The 16,585-nt window shown below is 53.4% G+C and overlaps 6 protein-coding genes across 6 annotated transcripts; 4 read left to right on the forward strand and 2 right to left on the reverse strand.

The window, feature by feature from the left end:
- Positions 1 to 874: 874 nt before the first annotated feature.
- Positions 875 to 2,495, forward strand: BBK36DRAFT_1123072 (cytochrome P450; the record flags this gene model as incomplete). The annotated part of the gene is made up of 2 exons (XM_024891012.1): positions 875 to 1,077; positions 1,130 to 2,495. The coding sequence occupies 2 exons, from the start codon at positions 875 to 877 to the stop codon at positions 2,493 to 2,495; spliced, it is 1,569 nt and encodes a 522-aa protein (XP_024747912.1).
- A 961-nt stretch (positions 2,496 to 3,456) lies between these two features.
- On the forward strand, positions 3,457 to 4,897 carry BBK36DRAFT_1123382 (hypothetical protein; the record flags this gene model as incomplete). The annotated part of the gene is made up of 5 exons (XM_024891045.1): positions 3,457 to 3,874; positions 3,933 to 4,150; positions 4,207 to 4,428; positions 4,481 to 4,537; positions 4,616 to 4,897. 5 exons carry the CDS (start codon positions 3,457 to 3,459, stop codon positions 4,895 to 4,897), a joined length of 1,197 nt encoding a protein of 398 aa, XP_024747913.1.
- Positions 4,898 to 5,879: 982 nt separating this feature from the next.
- On the forward strand, positions 5,880 to 7,007 carry BBK36DRAFT_1170284 (carbon-nitrogen hydrolase; the record flags this gene model as incomplete). The annotated part of the gene is made up of 2 exons (XM_024895425.1): positions 5,880 to 5,924; positions 6,129 to 7,007. 2 exons carry the CDS (start codon positions 5,880 to 5,882, stop codon positions 7,005 to 7,007), a joined length of 924 nt encoding a protein of 307 aa, XP_024747914.1.
- Positions 7,008 to 7,332: 325 nt separating this feature from the next.
- On the reverse strand, positions 7,333 to 9,894 carry BBK36DRAFT_1123694 (hypothetical protein; the record flags this gene model as incomplete). The annotated part of the gene is made up of 4 exons (XM_024891092.1): positions 7,333 to 8,761; positions 8,794 to 8,918; positions 9,372 to 9,707; positions 9,775 to 9,894. 4 exons carry the CDS (start codon positions 9,892 to 9,894, stop codon positions 7,333 to 7,335), a joined length of 2,010 nt encoding a protein of 669 aa, XP_024747915.1.
- Positions 9,895 to 10,729: 835 nt separating this feature from the next.
- On the forward strand, positions 10,730 to 12,112 carry BBK36DRAFT_1176768 (zf-DHHC-domain-containing protein; the record flags this gene model as incomplete). Its single annotated transcript, XM_024896028.1, has 3 exons — positions 10,730 to 10,818; positions 10,880 to 11,033; positions 11,099 to 12,112. 3 exons carry the CDS (start codon positions 10,730 to 10,732, stop codon positions 12,110 to 12,112), a joined length of 1,257 nt encoding a protein of 418 aa, XP_024747916.1.
- A 265-nt stretch (positions 12,113 to 12,377) lies between these two features.
- BBK36DRAFT_1135851 (hypothetical protein) lies at positions 12,378 to 14,132 on the reverse strand. Its single transcript, XM_024892782.1, has 6 exons — positions 14,048 to 14,132; positions 13,526 to 13,817; positions 13,385 to 13,467; positions 12,665 to 13,317; positions 12,555 to 12,596; positions 12,378 to 12,462 (listed from the first exon to the last, which is right to left on the reverse strand). The coding sequence occupies exons 2-5, from the start codon at positions 13,746 to 13,748 to the stop codon at positions 12,578 to 12,580; spliced, it is 978 nt and encodes a 325-aa protein (XP_024747917.1). The 5' UTR covers positions 13,749 to 13,817; positions 14,048 to 14,132; the 3' UTR covers positions 12,378 to 12,462; positions 12,555 to 12,577.
- Positions 14,133 to 16,585: the final 2,453 nt, after the last annotated feature.

Here is a 16,585-nt window from a genome sequence, read left to right on the forward strand (position 1 = left end):
CCATCCGAAGATGAGCGAGAAGGAGAAACGAGGAAACAAGGAAGAAAACAAAGCAGAGACGCAAGGGCGAAAGCGGAGAGACAACTTCGGTGAGGCCAGGGTTTACACGCCATGCCCCGGACACTATGACTTTTCAGGGCTGTGTCTAGACCCTCCACTTCGCAGCGGCATCGAATCGAAATATGCCCCCCACTTACCTATGGCAGTGACCAGTCATACCGAAGTCGAATGCGGATACGACGTATGTACTATCAAGAAACCTATCGCTAACACTGACAGCATGGCGTGACTTGCTTTCAAGGCCTCTCAAGTTGCTGTCCAACAAAGGACGTGGTGCCTCAGCTTGAGAGTCTTTGGCCATTGACGGCGGGAGAGCAAAAATTCCGACTGAGCGCTGTTCCTGGAATCCCACGCTTTCCGCCACCTTGCCCGTTCATCATTTCAGTTACGGAACTCAACACTGCAGGATACAGGTAGTCTAAGCTCTGTCAGCTGTTGGAGAGGCTATTGGCCGGGGAAGCATCTCCGCCTCACCGTTCTGCAGCGAGAAGAGACTTTGGCCAATGATAGACCGCCGAGGCATCCTAATCCCGTAACGCTCCTGCGGGATGCAAACCCCGCCTTGCATCTCGACAAACGGCGTCTATCCGGTGTCAACCTTGAGGCCAGACGTGATGTCAGTGACATCTCATGGCATGAAATCCATCTTTTGAAAATCCCGCCTTGCCGCGCAACGAACCCCGTGATTTGGCTGGCCTCTTCATCTCCGGTAGTTCGTTCTCCGGTAGTTACCGCGATGAAGATCGACCATCTTCAGAATCTTTCCGTGGAGATACTATATCATACCTGAAGCGATTTGGCGCCGGCATGAACGATGGCGCTGTTTGATGTTGAGACGTGGTCGATAAATTCAGCCACAGTCATCATTGGCTTGCTAACTCTGTCTTTGGCCCTCCGCTACACGTCAGGGAGAAAGCTGCACCCAAGCGAGCCAACGGTGGTTCAGCCATGGATTCCCATCATAGGCCATTTGCTGGGCATGGTGGTGCATGGCGGCCGCTACATCAAGCGCCTTGGGTTAGGTTTGGATCCAGATTTCCACGGATGATGAGAGCTAATGCTTTGTTAGGCTGTGTTACCCTCAAGAGCCGATCCTGACTCTGCCAGTGCCGGGCTCTCGAATATATGTTGTTACAGAGCCTTCGTTAGCCGCTAGTGTCCAGCGCAACACCAAGACATTGTCAATGTCGCCTCTGCTGCCCGAGATAACCAAGCGGGTTCTCGGACTGGACAAAACAACGTATCACGTAATCAGCCAGAACCTGGATCCAGAACCGGGGGAGCCACGGGGATTCCTTGCCGATATCCATGACTGGGTGTATACCTCGTTTGGGCCAGGCGAATATGTGAATACAATAAGCCGCGAGGCTGCTCAGGAACTATGCTTCCAGCTGCAAGAGACAGTTGGCGCCACGGGTCCTGTCGCTGGCACGGTTGATCTTTTGGCCTGGGTTCGTCATATGGTTACTGTTGGCACCGCAAAGGCGTTCTTTGGGCCTCATAATCCCATCGCCGAGGAGCCTGGCCTGGCGCAGGATTTCTGGGCTTTCGATCACGGCCTCGGCGGTTTGCTGATTGGAGTTTTCCCATCCCTCACAGCTTCCAAGGCATATGCCGGGCGCGAGAGACTGACGGCTGCGTTCTGCAAGTACTTCGAAGCCGGCCATCTGGAAGAAGCCACATTGATCGTCAGGGGTAGAGCTCGGATTGAGAAGGAATATGGCATGAGTACCGACATGACGGCCCGCTCGGCGCTGTCGTTCCTATTCGCAGGCATTGTAAACGCGACGACGACCACGTTTTGGGTTGTGTTGAGGACCTTTGCGAACGAAGGTCTTCTTGCTCAAGTGCGCCAGGAGATTTGTCAAGCGCTCGAAGTCAGTAGCCAGCGCTCGGGACCGGACTCGCTAAGCATCGCAGTAGTCAAAGAAACGTGCAGAACGCTGTATGCCGTTTACCGCGAGTGCCTACGCGTCGGATCGGAAAATTTTACTGTTCGGATGATCAAGGAGGATACGATGCTGGCTGACAGGTACTTCCTGAAGAAGGGCGCAGTTGTTCAAATCTCTGGTGGCGCCATTCATGGGAGGAGCACTATCTGGGGCCAGGACGTTGACGAGTTCAACCCCGGCAGATTCCTCAAGGAGAAGGGCAAAGGCGATGGCTTTCACCCAGCAGCCTTTCGGGGATTTGGCGGCGGCAAGACGTTGTGCCCTGGCCGCGAATTCGCCACGAATGAGATTCTGGCATTTGCTGCCATGATTATCCACGGAGTTGACTGGGTGGCCCCTGGCGGTGGAAGTCTGTCTGTTCCCGAGAAGAACGATCGTGTGATGCCCGTTCACATTCTCGAACCGGCGACAGCTGCCGAGGGCATCGTCCACCCGAGGGCAGAAGAGGTGAAGATGCTGAGTCGGCTCAAGGTGGTGATGTAAGGCGATCGGGCGGTTGGTTCCCATGACGATATGCCTATACGTTTTGAAGCTGTTGGAAATGCTCGATAGCCGTGCTTAACGTCGGGTTGCAAAGTCTTGCTCCATGATTCATCGACTAGGAGGAAAGACACCGTGATGATGTTCGATGTTGCGATTCGCCAGCCAAGTTGCCGTCGTGTTGATAAGGCCCGGGTTAGATTCACCGTCGTGAAGAAGAAGTCTCCGAAAAGGTAGATAGGTAGTTAAGGAAGGAGCGCTGGGCCGTTGGGCAGCCGCTTGCCTGTGGCAGGTGCAACTGACAGCTGCCGACAAGAAACGGCAGGCACGAGCGCGATCCTTCACCATTGCCCAGGCTCTCCATGTTTGCGCCTCTTCTCCTCCTTTCCACCATGATTTGCGCAAGGAAATAGAGCTGCCAGACACGCTGTCGGAATCAAATGAGAGAACCCTCACAGCAGTCCATGCGCAAACAACACGAGGCACCAGCAGCTCCTCTCTGCACCGCTTCTCGACAGCCACCAGTACAGAGTTGCGCCTACGACCGTTTCTGCCCTGGGCCAGAACCTTGATAATCAGCCAAGCCCAACAAACCTGGCTAGTATATAAGAACCGACTCGAGTCTGAACTGAAAACAAAAACCTCTTGCAAACACACCCTTCTCGAGCGTTCACACTCTGCATCTCATCTCAGGGGTCGCGCGACAATTGGTTCCAAGATGATATCAGTCTCGGCGACCATTCTATGGGCCTTGCAAATCGCCATAGTACTCCCCAATGGAGCCTTGGGCTTCTCCTGGGGAGGAAGCAAAGGCAGAAACAGTGAGTCATCCGTCCACATCCTTCGCACAAGACACAATATGGATGCTGACTTATCCCTAGAGCTCGTACATTCTTCCGACTTGCCGTCGTCTATAAGCGACTCAACCAGCAGCCCCAGGTTCGACAACTCGGGGTTGCCTGCCATGTATGTCACTGCGCTCAACGAGCTGCAGGAGCTGGAATCGGAGCCCCTCTGCCATCGTACTGCAGCCCTTCTTCTGGTGAACAACTGTCAACTTCTCGACGGCCGGGACGATGCAACGATTTTGACTGACAGTGGACGGGCTGCTCGAGATTTTGTTGATTCTTATGCTGCAAGCTTAGCTATATGCGATTTGGAAAGGGGCAGCTTCGTTATCCCATCCTCCTGTTCCAAGTTTCAAGAGTCAGTCTTGGCCCGAATGTCTCCACCAACCAAGCCGCAGCTACATGTAACGACATCCGAGATTGATGCGTGTCTCGAGGGCCTGGCACAGTCGGACTCGGCCTGGAATACGTGGGTGAGCTACCGCCATAAGACTTTGCGGTTTTGCGAAGCAGCTCGCGCGGATAATGAAAAGGGTAGGTTACCAGTGCTATCCAGCCACATGAGGATAGTGACCCAGCTAAATTGATCCAGATCAAAATATCCGAGTCCACCAAAGGCTGACAAGCATCCTTGCAAAGCTGACGACTCAGCTCGAAGAGGAGATGGAGGCGCGGCTTCAATCGATGAGCCATATGTTCCAGGAAGCTGAGGCTACTATGGAAAGCCTAAAGCCCCGGATGAAGGACCTGCAAGACGGCATCATTCAGCTGGACGCTCTATTTGGGGATCAGATCATCCGAAACGTGCAGGTAAGGGCCTTTGTGATAGGAAAGTCTTCCAATTCGATCGCTGACAATACTTACAGCAGACAGCGGACTTTGTCACTCACGGACTTGATGACGCGAGACAGTTACAAACGCTACTAGCTATGCTAGCTGACATGGCAAAGAACCAGAATCGCGATCTGGCAACTTCTCACGAGTCTGCTTTACAAGAGGTCACTCTAAGAATAACTACTGAGGTTGATGTCATACTAGCAACGCTCGCTGCAGCAGTTGCCTCGTCCACATCTTTGCACAGAGATATTGTAAGTAATCTTTGAATATCGAAGCTTGTCACTCCTGACAGTGGCTGGCTAGGAGATCTCTCAGTCCGCGGCTGCAGCTGTTGCGTTAAGACAGGAGAAGATAGAGACGGTAAGTTGCCTGTATTGACATATTGCGATAACAGCAGAGGGGTAAAGGAAGTACATATCACTGATGCAAGTTTGACAGGGCATGCAAAAGCTTGAAGGCTTTGCCGATTCTCTGCTGGTACAGCACCAAAAACATCAGGAACGGCTTAACAATGCTCAACAAACAGCTTCGGACCTGATAAATATTCTGGATTCTGCGTCAACCTCAGCCGTTACTCTTCGCAGCTCCATATATAACAGCTTTGGTTGGGGATCCTGGTGGCCTTATGTGTTTTGCCCACTCACGTCTCTGGTCGTCGGCTCGTATGGACTGCCACCTTCCGCGACGAGAAACCTGGTGCTCATCAGTCTCGGTGAGTGAGAGTGCCCTGAACTTGCGGCTGTTGGTTAGGGTGCTAACAGAAGCAACTGTTTAGGGGAGATGGCTGGCTTTGGACTATCCATCGTCAAGCATTACGGAAACGACATTTACACAGCATTTACGCCTGCCAACAAACTACCGATGAGATCGAATTCGACAACAGTATCTGACGAGGCTATTTATTCGAATGCCGCGTTTACGCATGACAGTTTTCAGCAACTCAAACTCAACAAGGCCGTTTAAGCATGGCGGGGAGAACGGTTATGGTGAAGAGTTATATGGTTGCTGTCCACGTCAGCAAGTGATTTTACGAGATATTGGGCATGCGGTATTTGGGACATGGGGCCTCCGGCGTTGGCGTTTTCGATCTAGTATGTTACTTGAAGGTTTCAGACAAGCTCTACCTTCAGTTATTGAGCCGGAGTTTTATGGGTTAAGGGAGGCAACATTTAGATTCTTCGTGGGCAGCGAGCAAGACGACCAAGATCGTCCCTGATAGCTAATAATAAACCAGGCTTCCGATCTGTTCCGTATGATGATGATGGCACGCTGACCTCTGAGTGGGAAGTTGAGTAGAATCATTCCGCAGTATATGGAGAATGGATAGCACGGAACAGCCTCTTAGCTTTGGACCTGACTCGAGTCTCCGCGAGGATTTGATAACAGAAACGTTCGAAGACAGCTAGCGACCGAGCTGTAGTTCGCGGGGTTCATAAGCAGCCGCGCAATTGGACAGCCGCGACGCCTTCTCCGCAGCCGATGTCATCTCTTTCGCCGGTTTTCGGTGGCCCATTTCTGGGGAATATCTATCGATATCAGACAGGGCGAGGAGGTAAATGGACGGTGCCTTTTAGCCTGGGCTGAAGCAGTTGATAAGAACTAGGAGGAAGCAAAACAAATTCGTGGTCTCTCGAACTTGCGCCTTCTGCCAAGCAAACTCCCGTGTAGTATCTTGTTGTGTCGATTGACCCGGAGGAAAAAGATGGCGTCGAATTTGAAGATTGCGCTGATTCAGCTGTACTCCAAGGTGAGCTCCTTTGGTTTGTTTTGTTCGTTGTGTTTCTGGGCGCTTCAGCCTCGGCGCTCTTTTGCTCGCATGCCACCAGCAAACATGCCCGTTGCTGCAGCTACTACCCTATCCGCTGCTCTTCTCATTTCTGGACAAAGCGATGAAGCTTCAAAGGTCATTGACAAAGGGCTAATCCATTCCACGATGTAACAAAAAAAAAAGCCGCTCGACATCGCCGGCAACTTTGCCCGCGCCGAGTCGTACATCCGCAAAGCCGCCTCGCAGGGCGCCCAGCTCGCCGTGCTGCCCGAATACCACCTCTCGTCGTGGAAGCCCGACGGCAAGATCCTGCTCGAAGCGGCCAAGGAGTCCGCGCCGTACCTCTTGAAGTACCAGGCGCTGGCCAAGGAGCTCGGCGTCGCCATCGCGCCCGGCACGATCCTGGAACCCATCCCCGCCGCCAAGGACGCCGCCAGCAGCAGCAACAAGACCGAGGGCATCGCCAACGCGGCGTACTTCATCGGCCCGGACGGGGCCCTGCTGGGCCGGTACCAGAAGAAGAACCTGTGGCACCCGGAGAGGGCGCACCTGACGGCCGACGGGCTGACGCCGCACCGGGCGTTCGACACGCCCTGGGGCCGCATGGGGCTCATCATCTGCTGGGACCTGGCCTTCCCCGAGGCGTGCCGCGCGCTGGTCGCCGACGGGGCGCGCTTCGTCGTCTGCCCCACGTTCTGGCTCAACAGCGACGGGGGCGACATCGGGGCCGAGGTCAACCCCGAGTGCGAGCGCCTGTTCCTCGAGAGCGTGGCGGTTGCGCGGGCGTTTGAGAACACGTGCGGCTTCGTCTTCTGCAACACGGGCGCGCCGCTGGGGAGCGGGACGAGCGGCAAGGACGACGAGGGCACCGAGTTCATCGGGCTGACGCAGGTTGCCATGCCGCTGCAGGGGGCGCTGGGGAAGCTCGGCGTGGAGGAGGCCATGAGCGTTGTGGACGTTGATACCAAGGTGCTGGATATCGCGGAGGAGGTGTACAAGGTGAGGGCGGATATCGCGGTGGAGGGGTGGCATTATGCGCATACTCTGTGTAAGAGGGAGTAAGATGGGGCCAATTGTTACATGCGGCAACTTGTGAAACTGTGTATATATATATGGATATATGGATGCATACGCTTGGCAAAACGAGAGAAAACAACAAGATTTCCGTGAAGCCAATAGTCGTTTCATCTCTCATAATCGTTCCTTGCATCAATGGACAACATGACAACAAAACGACCGTTCCGCTCCTTTTTGGCTTGTCCCTGGCAGTATAACAAAGACAGAAAGAGTATATAATAAGTTGGAACAACAAACGCGCCATACCAAGTTTCCCTCACAAGCCAACGATGAAGGCGAAGAAAGAGAGAGAACGCTCAAGGCTCCCCCCCTAGGCCTGCAGCCCCCTCTCCATCTCCCTCTGCGCCAGCGCCAGCTCCCTCAGAAACTTCTTGCGCAGCTTGACATTCGCCTCGCCGTGCTTGTACAAGAGCCGATTGAGCATCTTCTGCGCCTTCTCCTTGCGATGGCGCATCTCGGCGCCGTCCCCCGGCATGCCCTCCAGCCCGCCGACGCGGACGACGTACTTTAGCTGCGAGTCGTCGCCGTCCGTCCAGATGCCCTCGTAGTTTTCCGGGATGCCGCGCTTGGCCCGGAGGCTCTTGAGGACAATGTCCATGGTTTCGCCGGGGGTCATGGTGGTGCGACGCATGGCCTCGAGTACTTCGACTTCCGTATAGCCCTGGCGGAGATAGTTCTCCTTGCATCGATTGAACTGCTTCTTCTTGTCTTCTACATGCTCCTCGTCGGGGTCGCTTGAGTCGACTGCGTCTTGTTGCTGGACATCCTCCTGCTGCTGCTGCTGCTGCTGTCGGCGCAGTCTTTCTAGCTCCTCCTTCAGCTGCCTTTCTCGCAGCTCCCGAGACGGCGGCTGCTGAGCCTGTCCGAAAGACGGCGGTAATGCGCGTTTCTTAGACCGCGATCTTGTTGGCGTATACGTAGAAGGGACTTCCTCTGGTATAGTTTCAAGGCGTCCGTCGTTCCTCTGAGCAAGACGTGCCGCCGTCGGACTAAAGTAGAGAGTAGGAGTCTCGGCATGTTCGGTATTTGCGACCAGGTCAGTCTCACTCCGCAGTTGTTGAGAGGGAGTCATATCAAACGACTCGTCGAGGGGTGGTTGTTGTCGATGAGTCCTTTGTGACGGTTCTTCAGTCTCCGCTGGTTCTTCATCTATTATCCTATACAGGTTACCTGGTGCCGACGATGGTGCCGAAGGTCGCCCAGTGGTCCTCAGCTTGTCCTCGGGGGTCATTGGGATCTCGGTATGCATTGTCCGCCTGCGCTTGGGTGCTTTTTCTGGCGTCGACGGCCGCTCGTCTGACACCCTTTTACTCAACCTCATCTCGCTGGGATCGCTCATCATGGACGACAGGATGTGATTTTGTTGAGAGGGCCGCGGTGTTGTTGAATGGGTGGCAGCTTCTTCATCCCCAAAAGCGGCTCCGTCCTCTTCCGCAATGTCCTCGTCGGGGTCTTCCTCGATGTCTTCGAAGCTCATCATGGCCTCTGCAAAGTCTCCTAGGTAACGATTGTAGCTTGATTCCAACAAGCCAGCGGTGACTGCCTTGCTTCGAGTCCGGCCGAGGCCCACGTCTTGCGCCACCTGCTTCCAGTCCACCTCATCCAGTGGGACAGACTGCGCGCTGACGGCCTGATAAAGGTCGAACAGGTCTACCTCATGATCCTCAACGACGCATCTGGTGTGAAGCCTCTTGTTGTTGGCCTCGCAGTAGTCCCGCAGATCGCTCAAGAATTGATCTCTTTCCGAAAAGGACGACAGGCCGCCATCAACACTAACATCGTCCTGAATGTTTTCGTCTCCCTCTTCGCCTCCCAGCTCCCCCTCAGCCTCCTCTTGTCCGCTTTCGCGATCATCTTCCGGTTCGTCTGCCCCCGTATGCATGTTTTTGGCGGTGGCTGGCCCATCCGAGTCAGTTGTATCGTGGTATTGAGGCGTTTCCCTTTCAACTGTATCACCGCTGGGTTCAGGAACCGCGTCACCCGTGTGGCTTCTCCCATTGGGACGATCCGAGGATATCGCCTCTGAGCGCCGAGCTGCTTCGCTTGTGGAATTTCTGGAGACTCTGGGCGAAGGCTCGGTACGATCTCGAGAGGGTTCCCTGCCTGAACTGGGGGTAGCATTGGGCCGAGGGGCCTGCGGCCGCTCCTCCCTTTGGTGTCTCCTGATGAGGTGTTTCGCAGTGATCGGTGCGTGGTCAAGATCTACATTGGCCAATCTCGCCAAACGATCCAGTTCTTCATTAGATTTGAAGGACAAGATCTTTACCCATCGATTCCTCCACGACTGCCATGTATGATGAGGGTACTGTACTTGGTTAGGATGGCTTGTTTGTAGGGGGTGTGGGGAACCAAGTGACGCGGACATACTTGGTCTGCCAGCTTCATGTACATTGCGTTACCAGCCGTGTTGGTGCCCTCCTTGAGGACATACTTGGCAACGAGGGCATCGTCGAATTCTGTAAATTGCATCCGAGTCTTCCTGGCATGAGGTCCTGCGAGAATCGATCGACGCTCATTGGGAGGCGGTTCTTTAATGTACTTGTCCTCGACCTGGAGGATGCCTGCGTTGACAGACTCCGTGATGAACTTCCAAGAGTACGATCCCATCGGTGCATTCTTTTTAACGTGGTCCGCGATGAGCATGTCTGCGTCCTTCTCCCGCGGGACGACAACGCCGCCATTGCTCTGGAAGGGACAGCAAGAGAAGGAGTCAGCAGCTGCTTGAAGATAGTCGTATGCAACTCCTACGTACCTCTATTTTTTCGATAATACTCGATCTTTGAGGAACGTTGAGGGATACCCAGAACTTGATGTCTCTGAAGATGTTGCCCCCCGCCCCTGTAACTCCGTCATACGTGACGTGCGATGCCATCGTCCTCGATTGCCGCGCCGCCCTTTTCGCCGTACAGTTTGCGTCGCGATAATATTCAATTGACTCGTATGTATATCGTCTCCCACGCGCTTCTCGAATGCATGCTCAGAGAGATGAAGAGTGTGCTGGCAAGTTTTGGTCGACAGGCAAAGCTGAGTCTGAGTGCGACGGCCGACACCTTGAGGTGATGAGAAGCGGCAAGAAAGAAGGACGAGGGAAAAGGCGCGAAAGAGCCTTTGTCTGTTATATTGCTATATGTCAGATGGAACCCAACCACTTCCTCTCACAAGTTCTCATCTTTTCTGCGCCGTTTCGCATATGGACCTCTTTGAATCTCATTCACCAACCCATGAGATGAGACGCGTGGTTGACGGTCGCGCAGTCACGTGCTTCGCCTGGCCCATTCCCCAAGCTTTGGGCAGGCGAGTATCGGGGGTCAGGTACGGAGTATGTAAGCAGGCAAAGAGAAGCCCCGCGATAACGATAACACCACCAACCGAACAACGCTGCTGCACAAGTTATTTCCGCTTCAGCTGGGGGGGCTGGTGACAGCTGGTTGTTCGGCTACGCAATCCTCTTTACTTGCTCGTTTTCGCATTTTGCTTTTCCTTTGGCGCGCAGCAGTACACGAGCTCTTTTATTGAAGCAGTCTCTTACTTCTTTTCCGACTTATTTTTCTCTCGTTTTTGTTATATAAAAGATCCGGTCCCTTGGCAATAGATACCGCCATCATCATCGTCATATACGACAAGAGTGCTCACGCTCTCTACCATACTGCAGATGCCTCATTCTCTTGGGTCATGACACATAGCACAAGCGCAGCTTTTCTACCACAATGGACGTGCTCAAGCAGATCCTCATCATCCTTCTAGCGATATGCTTCATAATCTTCATCACCTTTTTCGGCAGGCTGCCCGCTTTGAGGTGAGTGTAATAGTGTCTACATCTCCTCAGAGGGGGCATTTACTGATATATAATCACGTAGGAACACACCCATCGCTTGGCTACACAAGCTGATATGGATCTATATACCCAACATAGTATTGAGCATAGACCAGACGCTCACCTCTGGGAGGGTGACTGGATCCCTATCATGGCTCTACCGCCGTCTTATGTATGACCGCCATCCAACCATCGTGGTACGTTTCTTGCAAGCCTCCCCCCTTCCTATACGTTTTGCTTCCCAACTAATGCCCATCCTCAGATCTTCTTCTTGTTAATCATGACCGTGTCCGAGTACATGTATCTGCCCGCCGTCTGGCCCAGGATCGGCCTCTTGGCGCAATCCACCGCCGCCATCACCGTCCTGATGCCCTACGTCTTCCTCTACCTCGCCTGCTCCGCGGACCCGGGCTACATCACGCGCGAGAACCACGCGTACCACATGTCCCTCTACCCCTACGACTACGCCCTCTTCCACCCGGGCAACGAGTGCCGCACCTGTCGCTTCCTGAAGCCGCCGCGCTCCAAGCACTGCGACGTCTGCAAGCGCTGCATCGCCCGGGCCGACCACCACTGCGTCTTCATCAACTCGTGCGTCGGCTACGGCAACCACCACTGGTTCCTGCTCCTCCTCTTTTCAACGTGCATCCTGGTCACCTACGGCGGCCTGCTGGGCCTCCATCTGCTCACGTCCAAGATCAGGGAGGACTACCCGGCGTGGACGCTCTGGCCCGCCAGGGACATGGAGTTCCACCGCTACCTCGCCATCTGGGGCTGGGGCCTCCACGGCGACATCCGCATGGGCGCTTCCACCCTCCTCGCCCTCCTCACCGCGCCCCTCATCTGGGCCCTCTTCATCTACACCCTGTTCCTCGTCTACTGCGGCACCACGACCAACGAATCCATGAAATGGACGGATTACAAGGAGGACATGAGAGACGGCTACGCCTTCTGGCGTCCCTTGGCCCTCGACCGACCGCGCAACTTGCGCCTTGAGCCCCCGTGTCCCCGATGGCCCTCGGCGCCGGAGCACATCATCCTGACCACCCAGGACGCGCAGCCGCCGAGCCGGGAGAGGAACTTTGCCGGCCAGGGCGAGTGGGAGCGCGTGTGGGACCTGGACGACGTCGACAACATATACGACATGGGCTTCTTGCATAACCTCGGCGACATCTTCTTCTCCAACTACAACTTTGGCGACGGAACGGGCGAGCCCCCTACGGAGCGTCGACCGCGGGGAAGAAGTATAACCGCCAAGTCTGGATACCCTCAGTGATTAGTGGAGAACGGGAGCTGCTGTATTATCCTTGAGCGTTAGAGGTGCGGAAGCAGTGTCATTGCCTTGTTATCCATAGCGGCCGGCTTGTTGATGATGCTATTGCAATGTATGAGAAGGTATTGTATATGTTTTCCGTCAAGATAGACACGTCTTGTTTCGATATCTGTTAACCGTCGAGATGATGGGAACTTATTGTATTTATCCTTTTTTTTTGTGTGTGTGTGTGTTGATAGAGGTCCTTTTCTTTATTTTTTTCTTGGTTTTTCTTTTTATCTACGTATCATGATTCATATTCGTCGTATCTTCACGCAGCTAGGTCTCGCATAGACCTACCAAGACTAAGAAAGTATATACCAATCCGCCACCAACGGTTGAGACGCCGACCCCGTATCTCTACCTTCTTCTAGAATGCATTGATTATAAGTGAGTTGATGGTAATTTCCAATCAAGTTGTTGTGATGATCACAGAATGGTACCAAATCTAATCAAGCAACCAGTTAGTGATGAGTTTGGTAGCCACGGGGTTGTCTTCGACATGATAAAACTTACCCAAAGGTTTGCTTGATGCTCTTCACGTAATACTCGCCCCAGTTTCGCCTGGTAACGTCCTCCTGGCCGACGGGGACACCCTCCCAAGTGACCCGCATGACAGTGACGTGATCGACGTCGTTCTGGTCGAACTCGATGTTGAGCTTCGAGTAGTGACCGGCCGGCCACTGGTTCAGTCTCCAGCTCTGGACGATCTTCTTGGGCTTCTCGAGTTCGAGATACTCTCCCGAGACGTTGCCGTCGAAAAGCTCAAACTTGCCTCCCGGCTTCGCTCCCTCAAAGACCTTTGGTGGCGACCGAGTGAAGGCAGCCAACCGCTGGGGGTCGACAAACGTCTGGTACAGCTCCTCGGCAGTGGTGCGGAACTCCTGGTCGTCACGCACTGTTACCGTGTTGACGACGCCGGAGCTGCTCTTGTGAGAAGTGGGGGTCTGAGTCCCAGCCTTGGGCGTAGTCTGAGGAAGGGTTCTCGGGGTAGAAAAGCCGCTGGAGGGGTTGGAGCCAGGCGCATGCTGAATATCCTTTCCATGCTCCGTGATCAAGGCACCCGCAAGTTTCTGAAACTCCTTTCGCAGCTGAGGAACGAGCTGTGATCGCACAAGTTCCTTGACGGGCTGCTTCTCTTTGGACTCTGAGAAGATGTCGATCTCGAACTACATGCCGTTGCGTTAGCGGCGTGTATGTGGGGGAGAGAGCTGGACGCGGGACGCCTATACATACCACGTAGTCATCCTCCTCCGTGTCATGGGCAATCTCAGGGATGGTAATGTTCCCTGAGACCTCGTCGATATCGGCAGTGGACCCTATGGCGAGGTCAGCCTCAGACGCTTTTACCATATATGTTGACCAAGTCTACCATACCAGTGTATTCCAGAACTAGCTTAACATCAAAGATGGTGATAACTTTTCCCTTGCGCTGGCTGACGTCGACGTCGCCGGTCATGCTCTGGACCTTGGTGATCCTGGCCTTGACGTCTCCATTTTCAGCCTCGAGCTTGGTCAGGTTCTCTCCAAACCAGTCCTTCGTCCAAGCAGACGCATCCTTGTTCACCCAGTGCCAGTTGTTGGGGTTGTGCAGAACCATTTTGCAAGGTAGGCTCGGAGATTATAGAGAAAAAAAACTTCAGCGGTCGTCCGCACAGCGGGCAATGTCCTGTTCGGTCCAATGGTTAGCCTCAATGCCGAGCAAAGACTGAGCAGAAGAACAAGCATAATGTAGTTTGCAAAACAAGGTTCAGAAGTGGTTCTAGACCACAGCAATTTTGGTCATCACTGAAAGGGAGTACAAATCACTCTATGACTGGTGCCAGCTGGTATTTCATCATGAAGGGGTTTTGAGGTGGTAATTGGTAGCAGTAAGGAGATCTTTGGGTGTCAACGTACCGTATTGATTAAGGTAGAGCAACGAAGAAGAGCAAGAAACAAAAGATTAGGCGTGGGAGAGAAAGTAGTGGTTTCGAAGCAGAGGAGGAGCTGCTTGAAGAAGAAGAAAAGAGAGAGAGAGCTTCAGAAGCCTCTAGAATTTTATGAGCCTCGTCCCCACAAGCAGGAAAGCGGGGCTGCCTATATCGGCTAGTCGACGCAGCCTCACGGTAGCTTTTATTATATAAGCTGCATTGACAATGGTGATTCGCGAATGGCCTCAGGCACGTCTGGCTTACCTAAGCTAAGGTGTGGGACAGATGTGCATGTCAGCTTGGAGCTTTCTTTCATTCAAGGATCCGTATTCAGATGGCATGTGATGACGGCTGGCTGGAAATTGGGAAGATAGGATGACGTGACCAAAGAGGCTCTGTTACTCTGTTACGCTGTCGACGTTCTTTTGTTACCTGGGTGAAATTTCGATATGTTTACGTAGCTGCTGAATCTGCAGCTGGATATGCAAGGGAGAAGCTCCGATTGGCCGTCAGCTTGGATGAGCACATCGGCAGCCTGGAATGCGCATGTCACCCGATGCATCCGCTTGGCTCTTTCTGCGGATAGATTGGAAGTCTTGAGAAGCTTTGGCCAGTGTTTCTAGAGCGGCCCAGAAGTTGTCAGGCTTTCTTGAGACGTGTCAGGCTACAGATTCTCAACCAGTACACTGACATAGTGTCATAGGGAATAGTTCTACAGCCGGCCGAGAAACCTTGCAACGCGTGGGTATTACATCACTACATCACTATTGCCATTTTAAGTCTTGGCTCGGTTCCTGATTGATTCGTCCTTCTAGAGTTGTCCATGGTGACCTATTCTGGGATGTGCAAGGCACAGACAAGTAAGCGGGCGGAATAGCATCAGACTATACTGGTCTTTTCCCAACGGCGGCATTACTTGCCCCGTGCGACTTTTAGCGTACACAATTGCGTCCCTCTTGCCTCGGAGCTTTTGCGTGTCTTTATTTAAAGGGACCATCTACATGCCTTCTCCCAGCAGTTCATAACGCCGTCTCTCTCTTTTGTTCTCAAGGGCGTCGTTGCGGAGCAACAGATGCTTCATACATGTACGTACGTGTACCCTATATCACCCAGACGTTCACGATTCAGGGCCTGCTTAACCAGTTGCCGAAGACGCAGTTTGATAGTCGCAATGCGTGGTGACTTGTTGCTTATGTCGCCTCTAGTTGAAGTAACTTACTCGAGCCGCTGTCCTACCGTAGGCTTCCCTTAGGTATACCAAGTATATAGGCTGCGCTGGATTGCCCGCCTCGACTTATACTCAGCAATAAGCTCAGCAAGCGGTGGGGCCAGTCGGACAGTAAAGTAATACCGCGATTTGGCCCACGCGCTTCGCAGATAATGTACGATAATCTGAAAGTCAGATTCGTAGACCTGCCGACTATTGGGTCATGGTTGATGCTAGCTTGTAGACCGAGTGCAGCCTTGCTGACCTCCATCGTCCGAATGGCACGCTCTTAAGTTTGGAAGCCAGGTGTCTAAAGTCACGGCTGCGTCCTACATGGCTACGGAGCACTTGCTGCGGACCACCGATGGGTTGACCCTCGAAGGAAACAGCTCATCAACCCCTTTATAATTGATTCCAAAGTGGAAGGGTTTGGGAGTCCTGCTTGCCATGTTCTGCTTCTGCAATCTTGCCAAGGAGGGGCGTACGGAGGTCAAGGGTCGTTATTTATGCCGGCGGTTGTCCGAGTCCTGAACCCACCAACTGCCGAGACAGCGAGGCTGCAACAACGCTTTGTCCTTCGGAAGTAGAAAAAAAAAAAAAGAAAAAAAATCTTCAATGTTGATCTGCCCATCTGTACATTCACAGAAGAGAACCAACAGGTTCTGATAGATTATGCAGAACAATAACGAAAATGTTCAAGTCCCCCCCTCTCCTGTCGCTCCAACGATGCAGAAAGTCTGTGGGGGTGGGAGAGCCGATCTATTCTTGGAGTCTGGATCCCCCAGCGGCGGCTCTGATTGGGCGCTATATTAAGCAACACATGTGGTTCGAATGGCTGCCGGCGCTTAGTAGCGCATTTTGCTGCCTCCAGCCAACGGGAGCCGTTGTTCGGTCAATAAAGTCGCGTCCAAGGCAGAGAAGAGGGCGAAAAAAAAGGCGCGATCCACGCAGGGGCGGTCGCATGTTTAGTGGCAGGCACGGCGTACCGAGTACTTGGTCGGCTGTAAGTAAAGAGTAGAGTCGCCGTAACTTAGTGTTGGCGACGGCATCGATTCTCGGACATCTGCGCAGTTTGTCGGACCACATCACATGCTTGTCTGTTCTTGTCTGCAGTCTGCCTCTTCCGGATGGAGCTGCATCATGCTCTGCACAGGCTGAGACGAACCATATGGAAGACGACACCCGTTTCATAGCCTAAAACGCCAATCAATCTGTAACCAACAGTTGCCTGCACGAATGGCAGGCATTTCGATATGATAAAGTATGTACCGTACTTGTACTCCGTAGCTCTCGAAACGAAGCGGCCCCCCTTGTCGT

Source organism: Trichoderma citrinoviride (assembly GCF_003025115.1).
Source record: "Trichoderma citrinoviride strain TUCIM 6016 unplaced genomic scaffold BBK36scaffold_10, whole genome shotgun sequence".
Taxonomy (NCBI): Eukaryota; Fungi; Ascomycota; class Sordariomycetes; order Hypocreales; family Hypocreaceae; genus Trichoderma; species Trichoderma citrinoviride.